This window comes from Lissotriton vulgaris, chromosome 4_1 (assembly GCF_964263255.1).
Source record: "Lissotriton vulgaris chromosome 4_1, aLisVul1.2, whole genome shotgun sequence".
In the NCBI taxonomy this organism is placed as follows: Eukaryota; Metazoa; Chordata; class Amphibia; order Caudata; family Salamandridae; genus Lissotriton; species Lissotriton vulgaris.
Window position 1 is genome coordinate 53,670,522 of NC_141691.1, and position 18,695 is coordinate 53,689,216.

Sequence of the window (18,695 nt, forward strand, 5' to 3'; positions counted from 1 at the left end):
TTGAGTGTCTGCCATTTACTGCAGTATTATACCTCTACTTGTACTTTGTACGCTTTTGTAACCTGCACAGATGTCACTTTTTCCTCCTTTAATGCACCATTTGCTACCTCTTGTATTTTGTTTGCTCACAATTGTCACTTTTGCCTCATGTAACTTAACGTTTGCTTTTGTAATTTGTTCACTTGTAATTTTCTCCTCATGTATCATTACTGTTCCTATTGTGAAGCGCTCTGACGCCTTCGGGAAAAGTCCGCGCTATATAAAAACTCATAAAATAATAAATAAATAAATAAAAAAGTGTCACGCTATTGAAAGGCATACCTGTTTACTACTATTCACCTGCCTAATAAACAAAACCCTTCAGAGCCTTTAACAGAATCAGCCTCTGTTCACACCTATATAACGGTGTAAATGTGTTTATTGCCCTTTGACCTCAATGGGACACCCTTTTCAACGCCTGATTGACAGGTGTAGGATTACAGGTCTTTAATTAGAAGGCAGCCCCCGTTATTACAACACTTCGCTACATACGTCATTACGCAACTAACGTCTCCCCATCTCAGCTGGCGCTTGGGCGGGGGCTCGCCTTGGCGTCATCCCGCCACAAGCACCGATCTTCGTTATTGGGCACCAGCCAGTGACGCCAGGGCGTGTGCCTGACGTCCGTCCCTGGTCGTCTGTGTGCGCCGCTAGGCTGTGATGTCATGACGCCGTACGTAGTCAGCCCCTCCTCTTAGTCCCCGTAGCACCGCTGCGGCGCTGCCTGGGTTCGCGGCGCTAGACATGGCGGAGGCGACGGTGGCCGACACCCGGCGCCTCAACTCCAAGCCGCAGGACCTGACAGACGCCTACGGGCCGCCCAGCAACTTCCTGGAGATCGACCTCTTCAGCCCGCAGACCGTGGGTGTGGGCAGGGCCCGTTACACCAGCTACGAGCTGCGCATGCGGGTGAGGGGCATGGCAACCGTCAACGGAGGGGGGGAGGGCCTGTCCCCAGGGGTGAGGGGTAAATGTAGGAAACGGAGGTGAGGGCCAGGGGTTCAGCCGTAGGGAACCGCTGCACCAGATCTGCATTGTCCCTGTGTCTCACAGCGCCCTGGGGGCCTGAGAAGGGCAGGGCTGGGAGTGATGGGAAGAGGCCCTGAGAAGAGCGGGGCTGGGAGTGACGGGAAGAGGCACTGAGAAGAGCGGGGCTGGGAGTGACGGGAAGAGGCACTGAGAAGAGCGGGGCTGGGAGTGATGGGAAGAGGCACTGAGAAGAGCGGGGTTGGGAGTGATGGGAAGAGGCCCTGAGAAGAGCGGGGCTGGGAGTGATGGGAAGAGGCCCTGAGAAGAGCGGGGCTGGGAGTGATGGGAAGAGGCCCTGAGAAGAGCAGGGCTGGGAGTGATGGGAAGAGGCCCTGAGAAGAGCAGGGCTGGAAGTGATGGGAAGATGCCTTAAGAGCATGGCTGGCAGTGATGGGAAGAGGCACTGAGAAGAGCGGGGCTGGGAGTGATGGGAAGAGGCCCTGAGAAGAGCGGGGCTGGGAGTGATGGGAAGAGGCCCTGAGAAGAGCGGGGCTGGGAGTGATGGGAAGAGGCCCTGAGAAGAGCAGGGCTGGAAGTGATGGGAAGATGCCTTAAGAGCATGGCTGGCAGTGATGGGAAGAGGCACTGAGAAGAGCGGGGCTGGGAGTGATGGGAAGAGGCCCTGAGAAGAGCGGGGCTGGGAGTGATGGGAAGAGGCCCTGAGAAGAGCAGGGCTGGAAGTGATGGGAAGATGCCTTAAGAGCATGGCTGGCAGTGATGGGAAGAGGCCCTGAGAAGAGCAGGGCTGGAAGTGATAGGAAGAGGCCCTGAGAAGAGCAGGGGATGGGGGTGAAGCTGACAGGAAGGAGTGGGCGATAGTAACTTAACATGTGAAGGGCAGGGGCTGGGTTGACACTAACGGCAAAGGAGTATGTGATAGTAACGTACCATGAGAAGGGCTGGGGTAAAGCTGACAGCAAGGGAGTGAGTGTTAGTAGGCTGCCCTAAGATGAGCAGGGGATGGGGTGAAACTGTCCTGAGAAGAGCAGGGGCGAAGCGGACACCAAAGGAGTATGTGATAGTAACTTACCATGAGATGGGCTGGGGTGAAGCTGATAGACCCCCTAGCCCTTACGGTCAATTCTGTGAAGATCTTTCTTGCACAGCTATTAACTATGCTAGTACTTCTCCCAATTTTACCATTCTGGGGGATTTTAATATCCATGCAGATGAAGTAGATGCACCGGCTTCTATAAAACTGATTACTGGTCTGGAAGTTCTCCATCTAAAACAACTAGTTACCGACCCAACACATTCCGCAGGACACATCCTTGATCATTGTTATACCAAAGTTGAGTCCCTTAGCTATGACGATGCGATTCGGATCCCCTGGTCTGACCATTCACTATTATTGTTCTCCCTGCCCTCTCAGAATCAACCCGAACATACTAAACTCACGAAACAGTAATGTCGGAGATGGTCCAAACTCCCCATCGAAACTTGGGACACCAAGCTTAAAAATACCCTTCTCAAAATCCCATCGGAGCCGGTGGAAGCCGATATTTCCTTCAATCGATGGGTGGAGGCATCCTTGGATCTTTCCCTTCCTAAGGTGGAACTTTCCCACAGAAGTGGTAAGAACAAGAAGGCCTGGTATACCCAGGACTTGAAACTATTGAAGCTCGCCTGCAAGCAACAAGAAAGGAAGTGGAGAAAACACTACTCCGAAAATGACAGTCAACTATAAACTTGCCCTAAAAAAGTATAAGGAGGAGATTAAAATCCCCCAATCTAATTATTTCCAGACCAAAATTAGCATGTCTGCCAATTCACCTAGAGAAATTTTTTTAATTTTTAATTCTTTGGTCACCCCTCCCACCCCTATTGAAGACCCAGGACTTGCCCAGGCACGTTGTGAGGAACTTGCCAAAGTAGCTACCATATATTCCTCTTTTCAGCCTTCTCCCACTGGACCCCCCCTGGCTTCTCATATGGCCCAAATCCAACTTAATGAATTCCTTCCTATAGACCTCTCCACTACTCAGTCTCCTAAGAAACTTAAAATCAGGCTCTCCGAATGACCCTGCACCCCCTACGAAATTAAATCTGGTGTCAGACACTGTGGCTCCAGTCATTCAGGAAGTGATCAATGCCTCGTTGACCTCAGGCTTGGTGCTGCCAACCTGGAAGCAGGCCTAAGTTAAGGCCCTGTTAAAAAAAACCAACCTTAACCCCAAAGATTGGGCAAACTATCGCCCCATCTCTCTTCTGCCCACTGTTGGTAAACTCACAGAGAAGTATGTAAATTCTCTGCTGGCTACCTTTTCTTGAGGATAGCAATCTCTTTCACACGACGCAGACAGGGTTTAGGAGAAATCAAGGCACCGAAACATCGCTCATTGCAGTAGTTGAGGAGGCAAGGAAGATCGTAGACAGTGGGAATCATGCGGCCATACTACTATTAGATCTTAGCGTGGCCTTCGACACAGTCAACCACTCCATTCTACTTCATAGGGTGGAGGAGGTCGGTGTCTCGGGCCGCGCACTACAGTGGCTGCAATCCTTTCTGGCTGATAGGACCTTTGTGGTATTTGAAAATGAAGCCTCCTCCCCTCAAATGTGTCTTAACTGCGGTGTACCCCAGGGCTCATCCCTCAGCCCCACCTTATTTAATATCTATATGAAGCCGTTGGCTGAGGTGGTGCTTCCCTGGGGAATACAACTTGTTACATACGCAGATGACACACAACTGAGCATCTCACTATCTACCAATGATGCCCCTTTTGAAAGACTCTCCAGCTGCCTTAATAAAGTTCAGGAATGGATGGATGAATCCTTCCTTAAACTAAACGGGTCAAAAACTGAGGTGATGATGCTGGGACATAAAGCACCTACCACAGTGGATGGTTGGTGGCCGAATAATCTGGGCCAACCACCCAAACCTAAGACCCAAATTAAGAGCCTTGGGGTATGGATTGACCCAGCTCTTAATTTTTCTGTCCAGGCCCTGAAGGTATCTGCCACATGCTACGCACTTATTAGGCTTTTGAGGAAAATTATTGTTTTTCTCGCCTTTGAAGCCAGACGGATATTAGTGCAGGCGTTGATTTTGTCACGCCTTAACTATTCTAATGCACTTTATCTGGGCTCCCCCCAAGGGACAATCAGGACACTGCAGACTGTTCAGAATTGTGCTGCACGTTTGTTGCTGAACATTCCACGAAGAACATCTGCCAAACCTGCACTCCGCCCGTTGCACTGGCTTCCAGTGCAACAGAGGATCGAATTTAAAACCTTGGTGACGGTCCACAAAGTAATCCATAAAAAAGCACCCCTATTGATACAATCATTTTTTGTCCCTACCTTTCCCTAGCCGGGAATTAAGATCCTCCAACAAGAACCTTCTCTCAATCCCTAAAACTAAAAAGGTGCGGATGGGTGGACGACGTTTCTCCCTACAGGCTTCAAGACTCTGGAACAATCTGCCACTCGATCTGAGAATGGAAAGTAACCATCTTAGTTTCAGGAAGTCGTTGAAAACCCTGCTGTTTGTCTGAATTTGGTGAATGAACGTTGTCCAAAGCCCTGGGATGCCTTCGGGTCGCCATGCGCGATACAAATACGTAATCATTCATTCATTCATTCATTCATAGCAAAGCAGTGGGTGATAGTAAGATGCCCTGAGAAGGGCTAGGGGTGAAGTTGACAGCAAAGGAGTGAGTGATGGTAAGCTGCTCTGAGAAGAGCAGGGGCTGGGGTGAAGCTGACAGGAAAGGAGTGTGTGATGGTAAGCTGCCCTGAGAAGAGCGGGGGCTGGGGTGAAGCTGACTACAAAGGAGCATGTGATAGGAAGATATCCTGAGAAGAGCAGGGGCTGGGGTGAAGCTGACAGGAAAGGAGCGTGTGATAGGAAGATGCCCTGAGAAGAGCAGGGGCTGGGGTGAAGCTGACTACAAAGGAGCATGTGATAGGAAGATATCCTGAGAAGAGCAGGGGCTGGGGTGAAGCTGACAGGAAAGGAGCGTGTGATAGGAAGATGCCCTGAGAAGAGCAGGGGCTGGGGTGAAGCTGACTACAAAGGAGCATGTGATAGGAAGATATCCTGAGAAGAGCAGGGGCTGGGGTGAAGCTGACGGGAAAGGAGCGTGTGATAGGAAGATGCCCTGAGAAGAGTTGGGGGGTGATGCAGACTGCTAAGGAGTGTGTGGTGGTAAGATGCCCTGAAAAGAGTTGGGGCGAAGCTGGCATCAAAGGAGTGTGTGATGGGAAGATGCCTTGAGAAGAGCAGGGGCGAAGCTGACAGCAAAGGAGAGATCTATAGGAAGGTGTCCTAAGAAGGTCAGGTGGTGGGGATGAAGCTGGCAGTAAAGGAGTGGGTGATGGTGACATGCCCTGAGAAGAGCATGTGCTTGAGGCTGACTGGCATCACTGCAAAGCAGAGAAGGGAAGCAGCAGGTGGGGAGGCTGTGAGGTGGAGGTATGTAGTTGTTCAAATGGGGGGGACAAAGTGCAGGTAGTCGCCAAATTGAGTGATACGGGAGTTAATGAAATTCTGGTTTTCTTGGTGCGCGTCAGTGTGTTATCTTTAAATGTTGTGAGGCGCTGTCTCCAAACTATGTTAAGTGTTTCCTCCCCCTAGAAATACAGTTACAAAATTGGGCCTAATAGCACAAGTAGCAGTACATTTTTTCTTTATAAATTTGCAAAAAATACCTAGGTTCTGAAAGTAAACTGGTGCAGTACCTCTCCAGTAGGGCTATAATTTCACCTGCCTCAAAAATAAAATGGTGCATATTTGGCACGGGTACTCAAACAATTCTCTAAAAAGCCGTATGTACCTCAGGTAGATTAGACTGTTTGCAGTATACTTGATCTCGAGTTGAAATCAAGCACACTCTCCAAACGTTCTCCAAAACTGGTGCTGTGGCATTTGGCTATAATTTACTAGTGCTTCATCATGAAGAATGTTTTTTCGCCGTTTCTATTCTAGAACCATACCAGTTAAGCCAGCCTTGCACTAGCAGTAGATTTTTACAAAATGCAATCGTAACATGGTTTAAAGTTACACTCTTAGAAAGCCCTATATGGACTACTATTCGTGATCGTTGGTGGTTCAGTAATTGTTAAATCAAGCTACTTAATCTAGAGCATGCATTTAATTTGCTGCCCCATGAACGAGAACTCTTCTTTTGTCTAATATTCCTTTTCCTGGTCAAAAACAAGAATCGGGTGATTAATTACAGGTCACAATGTCTTACGCCTCTGTCTTGGTTGCTTTTGATTTCTCGAGTATGTGTATGGCATCCAATTTTGTTGATAAATGCTCTTCTTGGCACACTATTATTTGAAAGAAAATCGATATTTAGTCTGGCTTGGGGCGTGGAGGTAATTTTGTCCTGCATCTTGCTGATTAATTGAGAATAATGAGATTGAAAACGTTGGTCTCTTGTACCCACAGCTGACAAGCAAAACATGAGACCACATTTCTTTCTTTACACCAGACGTTTTTTGGCAGATGTACTTTAAATTCTGAATACATATGCTGTGAGAATCGCAGCATATTCTGACATCCCTGTGCATAGAAAAGGTTCATTGGTAATTTGAATTGTCCAACGACATGTTTTTCTAGAAAGAGCATGGAAATTATTTTTGCTCAATAGTCCACTTGAAATTGAGCACATGATTAGTAAATGTGTTTCATCATTTTGGTGCGATAAATGAATCATAAGGCTTTTCCGAATAGGCTCTTGAAGCATACATTTTAAGGAAGCATCCTGAGACACAAACCCTCCCATAATCGAACTAAGATTTCTCTTCAAACCCCAGGTGAAATGAGTAGAAATTAGAGCTCCTCAGAGCATTAATAACAAAAGAAAGGAGAACTGATATAAAAATAGTCTGCGAGGTGGTATGATTTTTAGCAAAACATGTTGTTTCATACTTTTGGAAGGAAGAACTGAGCCGCTCTTCTCGAAGGGCAAGGTGTGTATTCCAGACCCAGGATACTATGGACTAATTGTGGCTATTGCACTCCATCATGCTGTGTGATCACGGGCAACTCGTGTCCCTGTGCTTCAGCTCCCATGTCTGTTAGCAACGTGAGAGCAAACAGTGTGTTAAATGTCGTTATTAAGTGCTATTTAATTAATTAAAGGTAATGCAGTTAGTGTAAATTAATCATTTAAACATAAAGTTAAATTGGCCTCTGTCTGAAAGTAGTTATTGTTGACATGAAGTATCTTGATTCTTTTCAAGGAAAGACCCACATGTCACATTAGCATTGCGCTTGTGCTGCAAGGGAACTGCTCAGGATTAAGATTCCACAGCAAGTCTCACTCCACATGAAGGAAGCAAGTATCTACTGGGCATATAGGATGATCTTTCAATCCTATGTACTTGGGTTGTAGTGAATGTCCACCATGTATTGGTGAAATATCCAGGCTGCAAATATGCTTTTACCCCGAAAAGATTTCAGGTGCAAATGTTGTTCGTAAGACGAAAATTCACTCAATTTATTTTGGTTGATCTACGAAGGCTAATTTTCAGAGCCACTGACATAAACTTGCAAGTTTACATGCATATTGGTGATAGAGGCCTTGCTGATGTAGTTTCAGGAAGAAAACACAACTTTTTCGTGAAAGTTTCATATCTTTATTTTACTGTTGGTGGGCACACAAGTACAAGCATAAACACCCACACAAAAACAAAATACAAACACACAAAAGGCATGCACACACGTACTTGGTACCTGTGAGGGCCGGCCCAATGAAAGCACTGAAGGTATGCAGAGAAGGGACAGGAGAGAAGATTGCCATCAAGGGAACCCAGTGGGATGGGGCAGATCCCGACAATGTGTAGAGTGCAGCAAGGAATGGTAGCCTGGCAGCAAAAAAACGGAATAACTTCTCATAAGGTCTACCCTCATTAATGTATGTGGGTATGTGAACAGAGAGGGAGCAGTCTGGAATGGATGTTGTAGCTTTTTTAGTGATGAGAAACTTCACCAGAAGAATCTGGTCTTCTCCAACCCACGTTGGGCAGCACTGGGCCCAGCCTAGGTTGCCTGATGTCGAGTGCAAGTGACAGGACCGAGGCAACGCACAGCATAGGAACAGCCCTCTTCAGCAGGCGAGCATCCAGTTTGGGCTCCCTTGCAGAATGATTTCCTAATTATTATTCTTGCCTCTGGATCACTCTCAAAGACAATTTTTAAGCCTGGCCATAAAACAGCATAAGCTTTTTGTGGGTGCATATAACCAAGAAGCTAGTATTACATTTGGGGGATGGCAATCATTTGGATTTGCTAGTTCTTGCTTTGTTTTGTCAGGGCTTTTACAAAAAGTCTTTTTTGGAGGAGCAGTTGAGCCCTCGTAAGTATAAAAAGATGACTAAAAGGAACTAAATTCTTGAAAAGCTCACATTTCCTTCGTATCCTATCTCATTAAAGTGTTTATATTGTAGGTGGATGTGTTCCTCCTGAAAGACCACCATCTTGTCACTCAGTAGTGTTAGCAAGTGGCTGAAGTGGGCTGAACCACGGCTCCAAGCTATACAACCATTTTAACAATACATTTTGTTCCCTGTTAGTCTCGTTTTTAGTATATGTATACTTTTTTGTATTGCAAGGTGGAGTACCTGGAACTGGATATGGATTTCAACAAGAAACAGGTGTTTAAAAAACTAGATTTTGAGGTGTTGTATCTGTGTTTTTTTTTTTGTCTGGGAAGGGGCATTTTTATGTCGAACCTACCAGACCATGCAAGCTTTCTAGATTTAAAAGATCCATTGGACTTACCAAGAACTTGTAGGGTTTACCGCCCACCCACTGCAGGCCTTGAAAAATCATAAAAATGTTACTAGACCTGCAGGTCGAGTAACTTGAAGAATCTACTCGACCTAACTGTAATATTCTTGACCCATAAACTGGTCTCAAATTGTGTGATCATTGGCAAATATTTTATTTTAGTCTCCTTTTTCTTCATTCTCACATGACTGCATCTTCAAATATGTGAGTTCAGCATTTCTGCTGTACCAATCTATTTTGTTTGATTAAATAGGCTGAGCATTTGATCCATGTGTAATAAGAATCTAGCCCACATATTGGGGTACAAATGATCCCTGACTTGCCTCTGTTTACTAACAGCGTTGCCATCATGGTGGGGACAGGAGTGCTTCCCAGTTCTTGTTTAAACACTCACCTTTAACACCTTCGACACTCATGACGAGCTCAGCTCGTCATTCAGTGTGCTGCTGGTACACTGATGACGAGCTGAGCTCGTCATGAAACCATTGTTTTGGATATTCCCCAACACAGCAGGGGAAAATGCCTAGCATCGATGTGGCTAATGAATATATTCCTTTGCTAATCTGCTGAATTGCTGCCAGAATCCTCACCTGTTTGCACTCGCTGTTTGGGGACTGCGCCACGGGGTTCTGCCTGGCCACCTCCCGCCGCCTTGCTCCTGACACCACCGCGGAGTTTGGGCGGAGAGCTGGCGGGGCAGAGGACTACAATCCCTAACAGCCCTAGTGGCATCCTGACACCGCTTTGCGCGCCAGGAGGCGCTTAAAAACAACGCCACCCCGTCTCGCGGGACGCCGGGCGAAGCCCGGGCAAAGGGCGGGCCCTCTGAGGACGAGGAGGTCGGGTCGGGTTCACCCCCATAACAACTTTTTATCTACATCTAGTAGGGTTCTCTTGACTTTGTTACTGCTTACCATCTTTGTGTTGGTACCATATTAAGAGGCTATTAGCCTTGTACAATATTGTGCCGTGTCTATTGGGCCCCTGTAACACTTTGTCCCAACTAATAACATCCATCTTATTTTGTCTACCAGAAGTAGTAGAAGCAAGACAGCTGTGGAAGGGACATCTGTGATTGGACCAATAGACAGTTTCATAACAAGGACTAACGATGCAATTTAACTCAGCATCTCACTCCTTGAGCGTAGGGTCTCGCATGATCTAGAGATTGCCAAACGTTCTTCTCTTGGGAGTATTAAATCAGCAAGAACACCAGTCAGCTCTAAGAACTTACACACAAGTTGTACTTGTGAAACCCGAGCTGACCATCATACTCTACCCAATGAGGTTAACCTATCGGCATCCAATCCCCTAATTGACTCCGATTTGAGCAGTGAACTAGAAAGGACACCAGACCTAAACATAGAATCCACACCAGAATCGAGACAAACGCAACAGTCAGGCGAGAGGGTGCTATTCGAAAGCAAACAAAACAAACGATCCAATCTGTTCCCCCTGCCACTAGAAAACGTAATGCACCAAAAGGACAACACAGGAAAGGCATAACCAAGCATCTAAATTCTAATGGGATAAATCCATCCACAGAGATTCTAAGCAAATACACTCAGGGGATCCCCCATGTGCATACGGATAAGCCTGTTGTAATCACAGCAAACGACCAATTAGTCGAAAGATTTGGCGACCTTCTAAGCATCTTTGTCGCCAATCGAATCTAGGCTTGCCCGCATTGAAAAACAACTAGAAGAACTAACAGCCTACAATAAAAAAGTTTTCAGTGCCGCTCCAAAAACTAATATAGGTGTGAAGACAAGCATTAGTAAATCTACACCCTCTTTACCAAAGGCTATCTCGGCTTCAGACAACGTGGCAAAACCAAAACCCACCATCTCTATAAGTAAAGAAACTGCCACAAATAAATCTGTACCAACTAGTAGTTCTACTCCCGCCACTGAGACGAATACTCGCATCACAAACACGCAGACAGGGAAGACACACATAACATCTCAAAGTGGAAGAAAGACACCTAATCAAACTAGTGACATGATGACAACTTTTCAAAGGCCCCGGATGCCTTATGAACAGATGCCTCATGAACAGCCGTATAACTCAAGGCAGATTCCTCCACGCATTACTCTGCCACCTGAGTGTGGGGCCTACGTGTTGGTTTTGGTTAATGTCCCGAAACTTAGGTTTGATCAAGATGAAACCTCCTCCTCATTGAAAAATAAGACCTTACACTGGTTAATAGCCAACTGTAACTTTCCTATGGAATGCTCAGGGGAAATTCACACCCAGAGAGTAGGATGGATAGGTCCGTTGAAGAAAAAGTTTGAGGGGGATTGTATAACTGTTAATTTTAAGAACCCCCCAATGGGCCGAAAAAACATTGGCTAGGGCGCCTCCCCCCTCTACTTGGGAATTCAATACCACCCTTCTCCCTCTGGGCTATTTTTATAGACATCTGATCACAACCCATCCCACCTTGGTAACCAATCCGATTACTCCTTTCCATGATCAATATCTGACATCTGAAAGCAGCTCTCCTTTCTTTCACCAGAACCCTGAATCCAATTATCTAAATGGTCCAGCACAATGGCATTCACGCCAAACTCACTCACACTTGTTAATTCATCCTTACCTGTCCTCAAATCCACACTATGAGCACAGAGACATTAGATGGCGTCAAGTTGCCGCGGCATCAGCCAATTCCTATAGTATCCCCCCCATAATAGATTTAGCGCATTGTCCGGTTTGGACTTCAATGACTGCATCATGTCCAGTTTAATGGGGTAAATGCATACACACCAAATACGGGGGAACCACTAATATGTCAAACCCCAGACACACTGGAGAAAGATATAACACTTACTCCTGGAAAACATACCACTACAGTTCTCTCGCAAGGTAGGACGGGTGATCTGATTATCCAACCACCAGTCCCTCCCAATCCTAGGATAACGGATAATTCAACGAAGATAGTAATTCCTCTTAGTCCTAATTTACCTAGTTCCCAAGTACATTTTACGTTTTGGAATATCGCCGGCCTGTCTGCCAAACAGTCAAACCCTAATTTCCTGAATCAGGTTAATCTGAGTAACATCATCTGCCTTCAGGAAACTTGGGCTATTGATCCAATACACATAATGGGATACAAGACCTTTATTTCTGCAGCCAAAAAATCACCCTCTGGAAGATGTAGTTGTGGTTTAGTGACCTATATTGCAAACACTCTATATAATGAGGACATCCTCCCCGTAAATTGGAAGAGAATTACCAGCTAATTGTCCTAAAGAGCACTAAACAAAAGATATATGCAATAGTACATTTTTACAATAATCTGAATGTAGTTGACCTGATCAACCTTCTTTCAGAGATTTCCCTAGTCCTTCAAGATCTACGAGCACAGTACATCAAGAAGTCATATACAATAGTGTGGGGTGGTGATTTCAACCTTCATCTAAGTAGAAACAACGATACTGATACGTGTGGAATTAATGAGGATGGTGGCAATAGTATTGCACACTTCTTACACTCGATTGAAGGTGAAAAAATGAACGAGATTATGACTGAATTGGAACTGGGATTCGCCAATGAGTTAAAGACCTCCCCAGTAGCCTTTTCGCCAACATTTAACGGCAGGGGTTTAATGACCCTGATGGATTATATACTGATTTCATCTTGTAAAGGCCCAAATATAGAACTATTTGAAGTAATTAAAGATCCATTGAGCGACCACTTCCCAAATACTGTCGCTTTACGCGAATCAAAACCTAAAAAAAAACGATATAATGAGCATCTTAGATCAGCAAGAGCTCGCAATAGGATCCTTGAATGGTTACACATTAAAATTGGAAACATTGATAAAGTAGCTGCAATTGCAAATATAGTCAAGCAAAGCCAGGCAGACATATTAAACTGTCTTGACCATAGGGTAAAACCTAGAGAAGTTTTGAATAGCTTTAACATCATTTCTCAAAACATAAGGAAAGAACTCACTAGATCTCATAAACAAAAAGGTCAGGCGAAAAAAGGCTGGTTATTCCGGCTTGTACAAAAGCATATTCAAAATTAAAGGAAGCCCTAAGTAAGGGAAAGAGACAGAGGGGAGGTTATCAGACTAAGAAAAGAATACGCCTTAGCTTTAAAAACTAGAAAACAAGAGCTAAAAGCTGACTTATGGGAGCGCCTTAGTAGGAGTTCAGAACTAAAAGACAGCGCAACTTTCTGGCAAGTAATTGGATCCCCTTTCTTAACAGACAGAGATGACCTACCATCCATTGATGTTGCAATCTGCGATCGTGAATGGGTGAATTATTTTTCTGAAGTTTTTAGTGACGGGAATAAACGGGATATGGACTACATAGATCCCCTCTCCCCATGTCACTTACCCAATAACATTGCAGTTTTCACATGACGAGGTACAAAAAGCACTAAAATCCTCAATTAGGCAAAGCCCCAGGCCCAGATGGGGTCCCAGTGGACATGTTTAAATATGAAGCAGATCTTTGGTCCCCGTTACTGACAAACGTTTTAAATGCCACTATAGAAGAGGGCTTAATAGAATCCTGGAAAACGTCGATACTGGTCCCTATATTTAAAAAAGGGGACCGAAATAGCCAGTCTTGTTATAGACCTATCTCCCTCCTGGATTCGCTCGGGAAGATGGCAGGTCGGATTCTTCTCGACTGACTCCAGGAGTGAACAACTAGTCAGAACATCATCTCGGCAATACAATACGGGTTCCGAGAGGGGCTAGGTACAGTAGACCAAGCATTAAACCTGTCCTTATTGGCAGGAAAATACATGGAGGCCAAGGGGACTGCGCTGCATATGGGGTACGTTGATTTATCTGCAGCGTTTGACTGTGTAGTACACTCGAGGCTATGGAATATCTCGATTGTAGATTTCCTTCAGGAATTCTACATGGGAACAACAGGAAGAGTGAGATTTGGGACTAAAGGACAACTCGCGGATAGCTTTAAGGTGGAAAAGGGGGTCAGACAGGGATGTGTGCTGGCCCCCTTTCTATTCACCCTGTATACAAATGGGCTAGAGGCCGCAATGCTAGAAGGAAGTAAAGATCTCCCCTCAATGTGTCGTCTGCAGATACCAGCCCTGTTATATGCCGACAACGCGGTTATCCTAGCAAGAACTCCTGTCGAATTGCAGCGAGCACTAGATAGATATTGTGCCTTCATGTCAAGTCTAAACCTGACCCTGAACGTAAAAAAAAATACACCATGCATGCGGGGAACAAAATTGCAAAGACTAGAAGTTTGTTTGTAAAAGGGGAGGTACTGGACAGAACTGAAACATACCCATACCTGGGAATTGTAATTGATGAAAAGTTTAAGTGGTAGGCAGCGATTAATGCAAGGAAACTGGCTTTCCTAAGAGCAACTACAGCATTAAAATCGTTTGCACAAAGACTGGGCCAGAGACCACCATTGGAACTACTAAAAATATATAATGCCAAATGTGTTAGTACTGCCACGTATGGGGCTGGGAGATGGGGTCTCGTGAATGTGGATGAATTACAAAAAGTAGAAAACTCTTTTTTTAAGATACTTACTTGGTGTACCGAAGAGTTCTTCCACATATGCCTGTCACTTAGAGTTGGGCATAGACTATATATCAGACACCATAAAAACCCAACCAGTAATGCTGTGGCGCCGAATTTGGGTAACTGAACAATGTCATCTAACAAGATCAATTATACAAGATATTCTGACACTTGATCATTGTGGCAAGATAAAATGGTTAACATATGTTAAAGCTTTATTAACAGACTTAGGGTATAACATTTTTTTGTAGATCCGCCAACGTTAACAGATCTCTAAGGCGGATTTAAAAAAGCATGCCTGGCACATTTGGGACAGGTACGCCTGTTAAGAGAGAGAGAGAACCCGTCTGTTCAACAGGGCTTATTAGCTCAGACTGTTTTCCATCGAACCTTATTTGATGTACAGATTAACTCAATTAGAAAAATTGTTGCTGACACGCTTTAGACTTAATACGTTTCATCTAATGGTCTCTTTTCCCACCCAAAACGATTGGTCATCAAAATCAATCCCATGCCCTTGTGATTCTATTTCGATACAATCAACCATACATACAACTCTATTCTGTAAATTTTACACAATACCTCGAAGGCGCTGGTTATTGCCCATACTGAAAAACTGGGGCTTGCCCAATGCCGTCCAGCATATCTGGCGCTCCAGTACCTCGAAGATGAAAAAATAGCAAAAGCGATGGTGCGCTTTTTAAAATTCTGTATTAGAAATCTTAATCTTTGAAAAAGATGAATTTTCTTGTTTGCCTAATCAAGGACTGATGAAGATACTGTAAAAACTGCATGTTAAGGTCATAATTTTATTAATTGAGATTTTTATACAAATTGTTTTTTATTGTATAGTATTAACCATATTTTAAACTCTAATCAATTTTTAAACTGTTAAAAATGTATTACATGAACTTTTATGGTATTTCTACAACTATGAAAAACCGAATAAAGTTGGTTTGATTTGAATATATTACAAAAGCATGATGATGTAGCGCGCTGTCATTTAGAGACAGTATATTTCTATGAAATAGTGAACAATCTTTTCACTACCATGCACCTTTACTGATTTAAACTATATAGTGTATGAGTAGTCTGTGAAAACTGGGTTTGGGAAAACATATTTGTCATTTGCACATCACCAGGTAAAGTGTTCTGATTTGTTTTTCATCCTATTAACATATTTTTTTCATCACACAGATGTGCAAAATGGGTTTTCACATGTGCTGAAATATATTTTGAAATGTTTGTACAGTTGCCTTATTACCTATTTAAATGTTAGAAAAACCGGATACCCTACAGCATTTCATTTGACACTTTATACAGCAGGTCAGACCGTTCACTTAACAAAATCCTGGAACTCTGCAGTCCGCTTAAGGAAAAGTAATTGCAAACGGACTTCTGACCTCTATCTGAACACACCGCAAAGGTGACACGATAAAAACAAGATTTAAAGGCATCTTTATTGTTCCTTCACTTTCTGACTGAACAGAACTCCTGTTCTTTGTCAACTCTCCAGATAGGGCAAGTACGTCCTAAATATAGCTCGATCTGATAAAATCTGACTTTCCATAGCGAGTAGGCAAGTAGATTTTCAGAGACCTGCACTCTTTATCATTGGTTGGCTTTGTGAATCCCTTGCTTCTTAATAGAGGACTATCCTTGTCCATTGTGTCTGTCCCTTCCCTGGAGCAAAGCCTCTTTACCATCTCAGACAGACTTTTGTGCTTCAGCTGCTCGTGTTTAGGAAACCAGTTTGTTTTCGCTAAAGCATTCCTCAAAAGTGCGTTTTTTTATCACTCCTGTATTTCTCTCTCCTACATACACACTTTTGCAGTTTCCTTTGTTTTGCAAGTGTACTCTTGTGTGCTTCTTCACCGCTAAACTCCCTGTCTCTCCCCGCTCTTTTTTTCTCACTCATGCGCTTTTCCCTATCTAAATATTACTCTCCCCCATGAGCTGGGTTTCCCCGCTGTCTACCCCAGGCGCACCTTTATTGCCATTGTCTTTTTGTTTTCCAGGGTTGGGGGAGGCACGCTGCAAATTGCTGCTGATCCCATCCAAAAAGAAGCTTTTTTCACTTATTTTTACAAAGTTTATTTTTAACCAATGCATTTCGGAAAGGTGCCTGCATCATTAGTTCTGAGTGCATGCATAATGGTGCATATGCCTGCTTAAGTCATACATGCACACACCTACAAAATGCTGTAACAATTGCACCTTATTTTTTTTATTTTGTTTAAATTAGTCCATGCAGTGTAGCTTCACTGAAATTCATTGTCAATTCCTACAGGTCCCAAAGGCAAGATCTGTTCGCTTTGACAATGCTTGTTTGATGTGAGTTTCTGCATAAAGGCCAATTTTTAATCACTCTGAAATACTTGTCTTACACCTAATGCGTGGTGCTTTGCAAGGCTGGTATCAATTTCATTTTGGGTTATGGTCTGGGAGTCCTAAGAAAACATTCTATCTTTGTGTTGATGTTCCATCTATTGCTGAATCTGTGCTCGCTGTGATGTAAAATTGTTGATGGACTCAAGGGTTTCTTGTAATACAGTAGTGTATCCTCTGAATGCTGGTAGGAGATGTAGAGTTCACCGAATGAAAAGTAAGTGTTGGTGATAGGATGAAAACATATGAAATTTCACAGGGTTCATGGTTGGTGTCAGAAAAAAACTTCACAATTTGAACACGTTTGGGTGTGTCCTGTAGATGGGATTTGGAGACCTACCGTTCCTTTTTTGTGCAAATTGCTATGAGGATATCGTGGTCTAAAATATCGGAGGGTTCTGTTAGGCACACAAATGAGTAGGCATTGGTAGCTTACTTCAAATTTGAAGCAGTCACACTGCAGGATATTGATAATATATTCAATCATATGCCTGTGTCTGACATGAGAATGGAGTGCAAAAACCACAATTGATTGACAGAATGCAGAACAATGTCATACATTCACCCCAGTACAGAGATCTGGGCCTAAATCCATCGTTTTTTTGCACTCCACACCACCCCAGTTCAGACATGGCTATATGCTAATCAGTCTGACCCTGTGCCTCATGGGAACAGTCCAGCCTGAACTGCCAAGCCATGCCTTCCCTGGACCGGAAACAAGCTTCCGAGGACCGGTTTCTGGCATTCCAGCCGTCTTGAGCCCGGCTTGCTTGAATCCAGTGGTGTGGAGAGCATGGGAGAATGGAGTGGTCCTGATAAGTCATGTTTTCTGGATGTGTTCTTTCAGTTTTGGCGCTACATTTTTCACTGATTTTGTCCTTAATTGTAGAGTTCATTTTCAACCAAGTATGTTTCTTGTTGAATTTTATTTACTTATTTGTTTTTTAAGGAGCGGTTTGATGTGACCTGGTTTCAGACATTCAACGACTAGGCAATGTTGTTATGGGCTATTTGTCATAAAGCGTCAGTGTGTGTGGGTGCAAGGGTAGACCGTTTGTTAGCCAGGGTTAGGGTAAGGGACATGTGATCAACGGATAAAACGGAGGGTTTGTTGTCCAAGATAGAATAAACAATTGAGACCTCAGATGAGGGGGACTTCACTGCAGATGCTTACGCTATCGAAGGAAGTTTTCTGATTTTGTTTTTAAATGACTTATTTTCACATCCCTGGTTTACCATGGAAAAACAAGGGATGGAAGTTATTGCGCTTGGGTTCTAACCGGTCCCTGTGTTTGGTTTCTCGTATTTGATTGATTACTTAACTTTTTTTGATCTATTTTTCGGGTAATTTTTCTGAGTTAAGACATGATCTTTTGGATACTGGGACTTCATTTTTGATTTTTTTTTTCCCTTAAATGTAGGGATGTGGTGGAATTGCGTTTTAAAAACGTTTTCTCAACTTATCTCAAAGGTTTCTGTGTAGGCAAAGGCCAGAAGAGAAACAATCAAAAGCTTTGGTTTTGTCTGTGGTTTTTTAGGTCTCTCCTATTCTATTCTGCAAGGAATGAATTGCGAGTCTAATGCCGCTGAACCACTACTTCAGGCCAAGGGATCTCCTCCAGCGGATTTTGGACAGTTCACGTGAATCATAATCACGTGACCTGCTCTCATGCATGAGCCTTCCCCCTGGCAGCAGCATTTCTCCTTTCACGGCTGCCATGCCACATCAAAGGGTTCCGCTGCCCCGCCCCCTGCTTCACAGCCATCTGTTCCCCAGCTCCAGCACCTCCCCTCTCTCTCCCCGCACACAGCCTTACTTGGATTTTTTTTTTTTTTTTGCCATCGCTGGTACCCTTTAGCAATAGCGGCCACGTCTTTTCTTTTTAACTCTGTCTCCTGATCTCGTAGCTTCTCCTTCCTGCTCTGGCTGGGGTTCCAATTGTCCGGTGGACTCCCGATCGTCACCTGATT

The 18,695-nt window shown here is 44.2% G+C and overlaps 1 protein-coding gene across 1 annotated transcript in view; it reads left to right on the forward strand.

The window, feature by feature from the left end:
• Window positions 1–696: 696 nt before the first annotated feature.
• SNX12 (sorting nexin 12) overlaps window positions 697–18,695 on the forward strand; it is a 76,275-nt gene continuing 58,276 nt past the window's right edge. Inside the window, exon 1 of the mRNA XM_086918292.1 lies at window positions 697–948. Within this exon, the coding sequence (XP_086774418.1) occupies window positions 784–948 (165 nt within the window). The 5' untranslated portion in view covers window positions 697–783. The remainder of the gene's footprint in view (window positions 949–18,695) is intronic.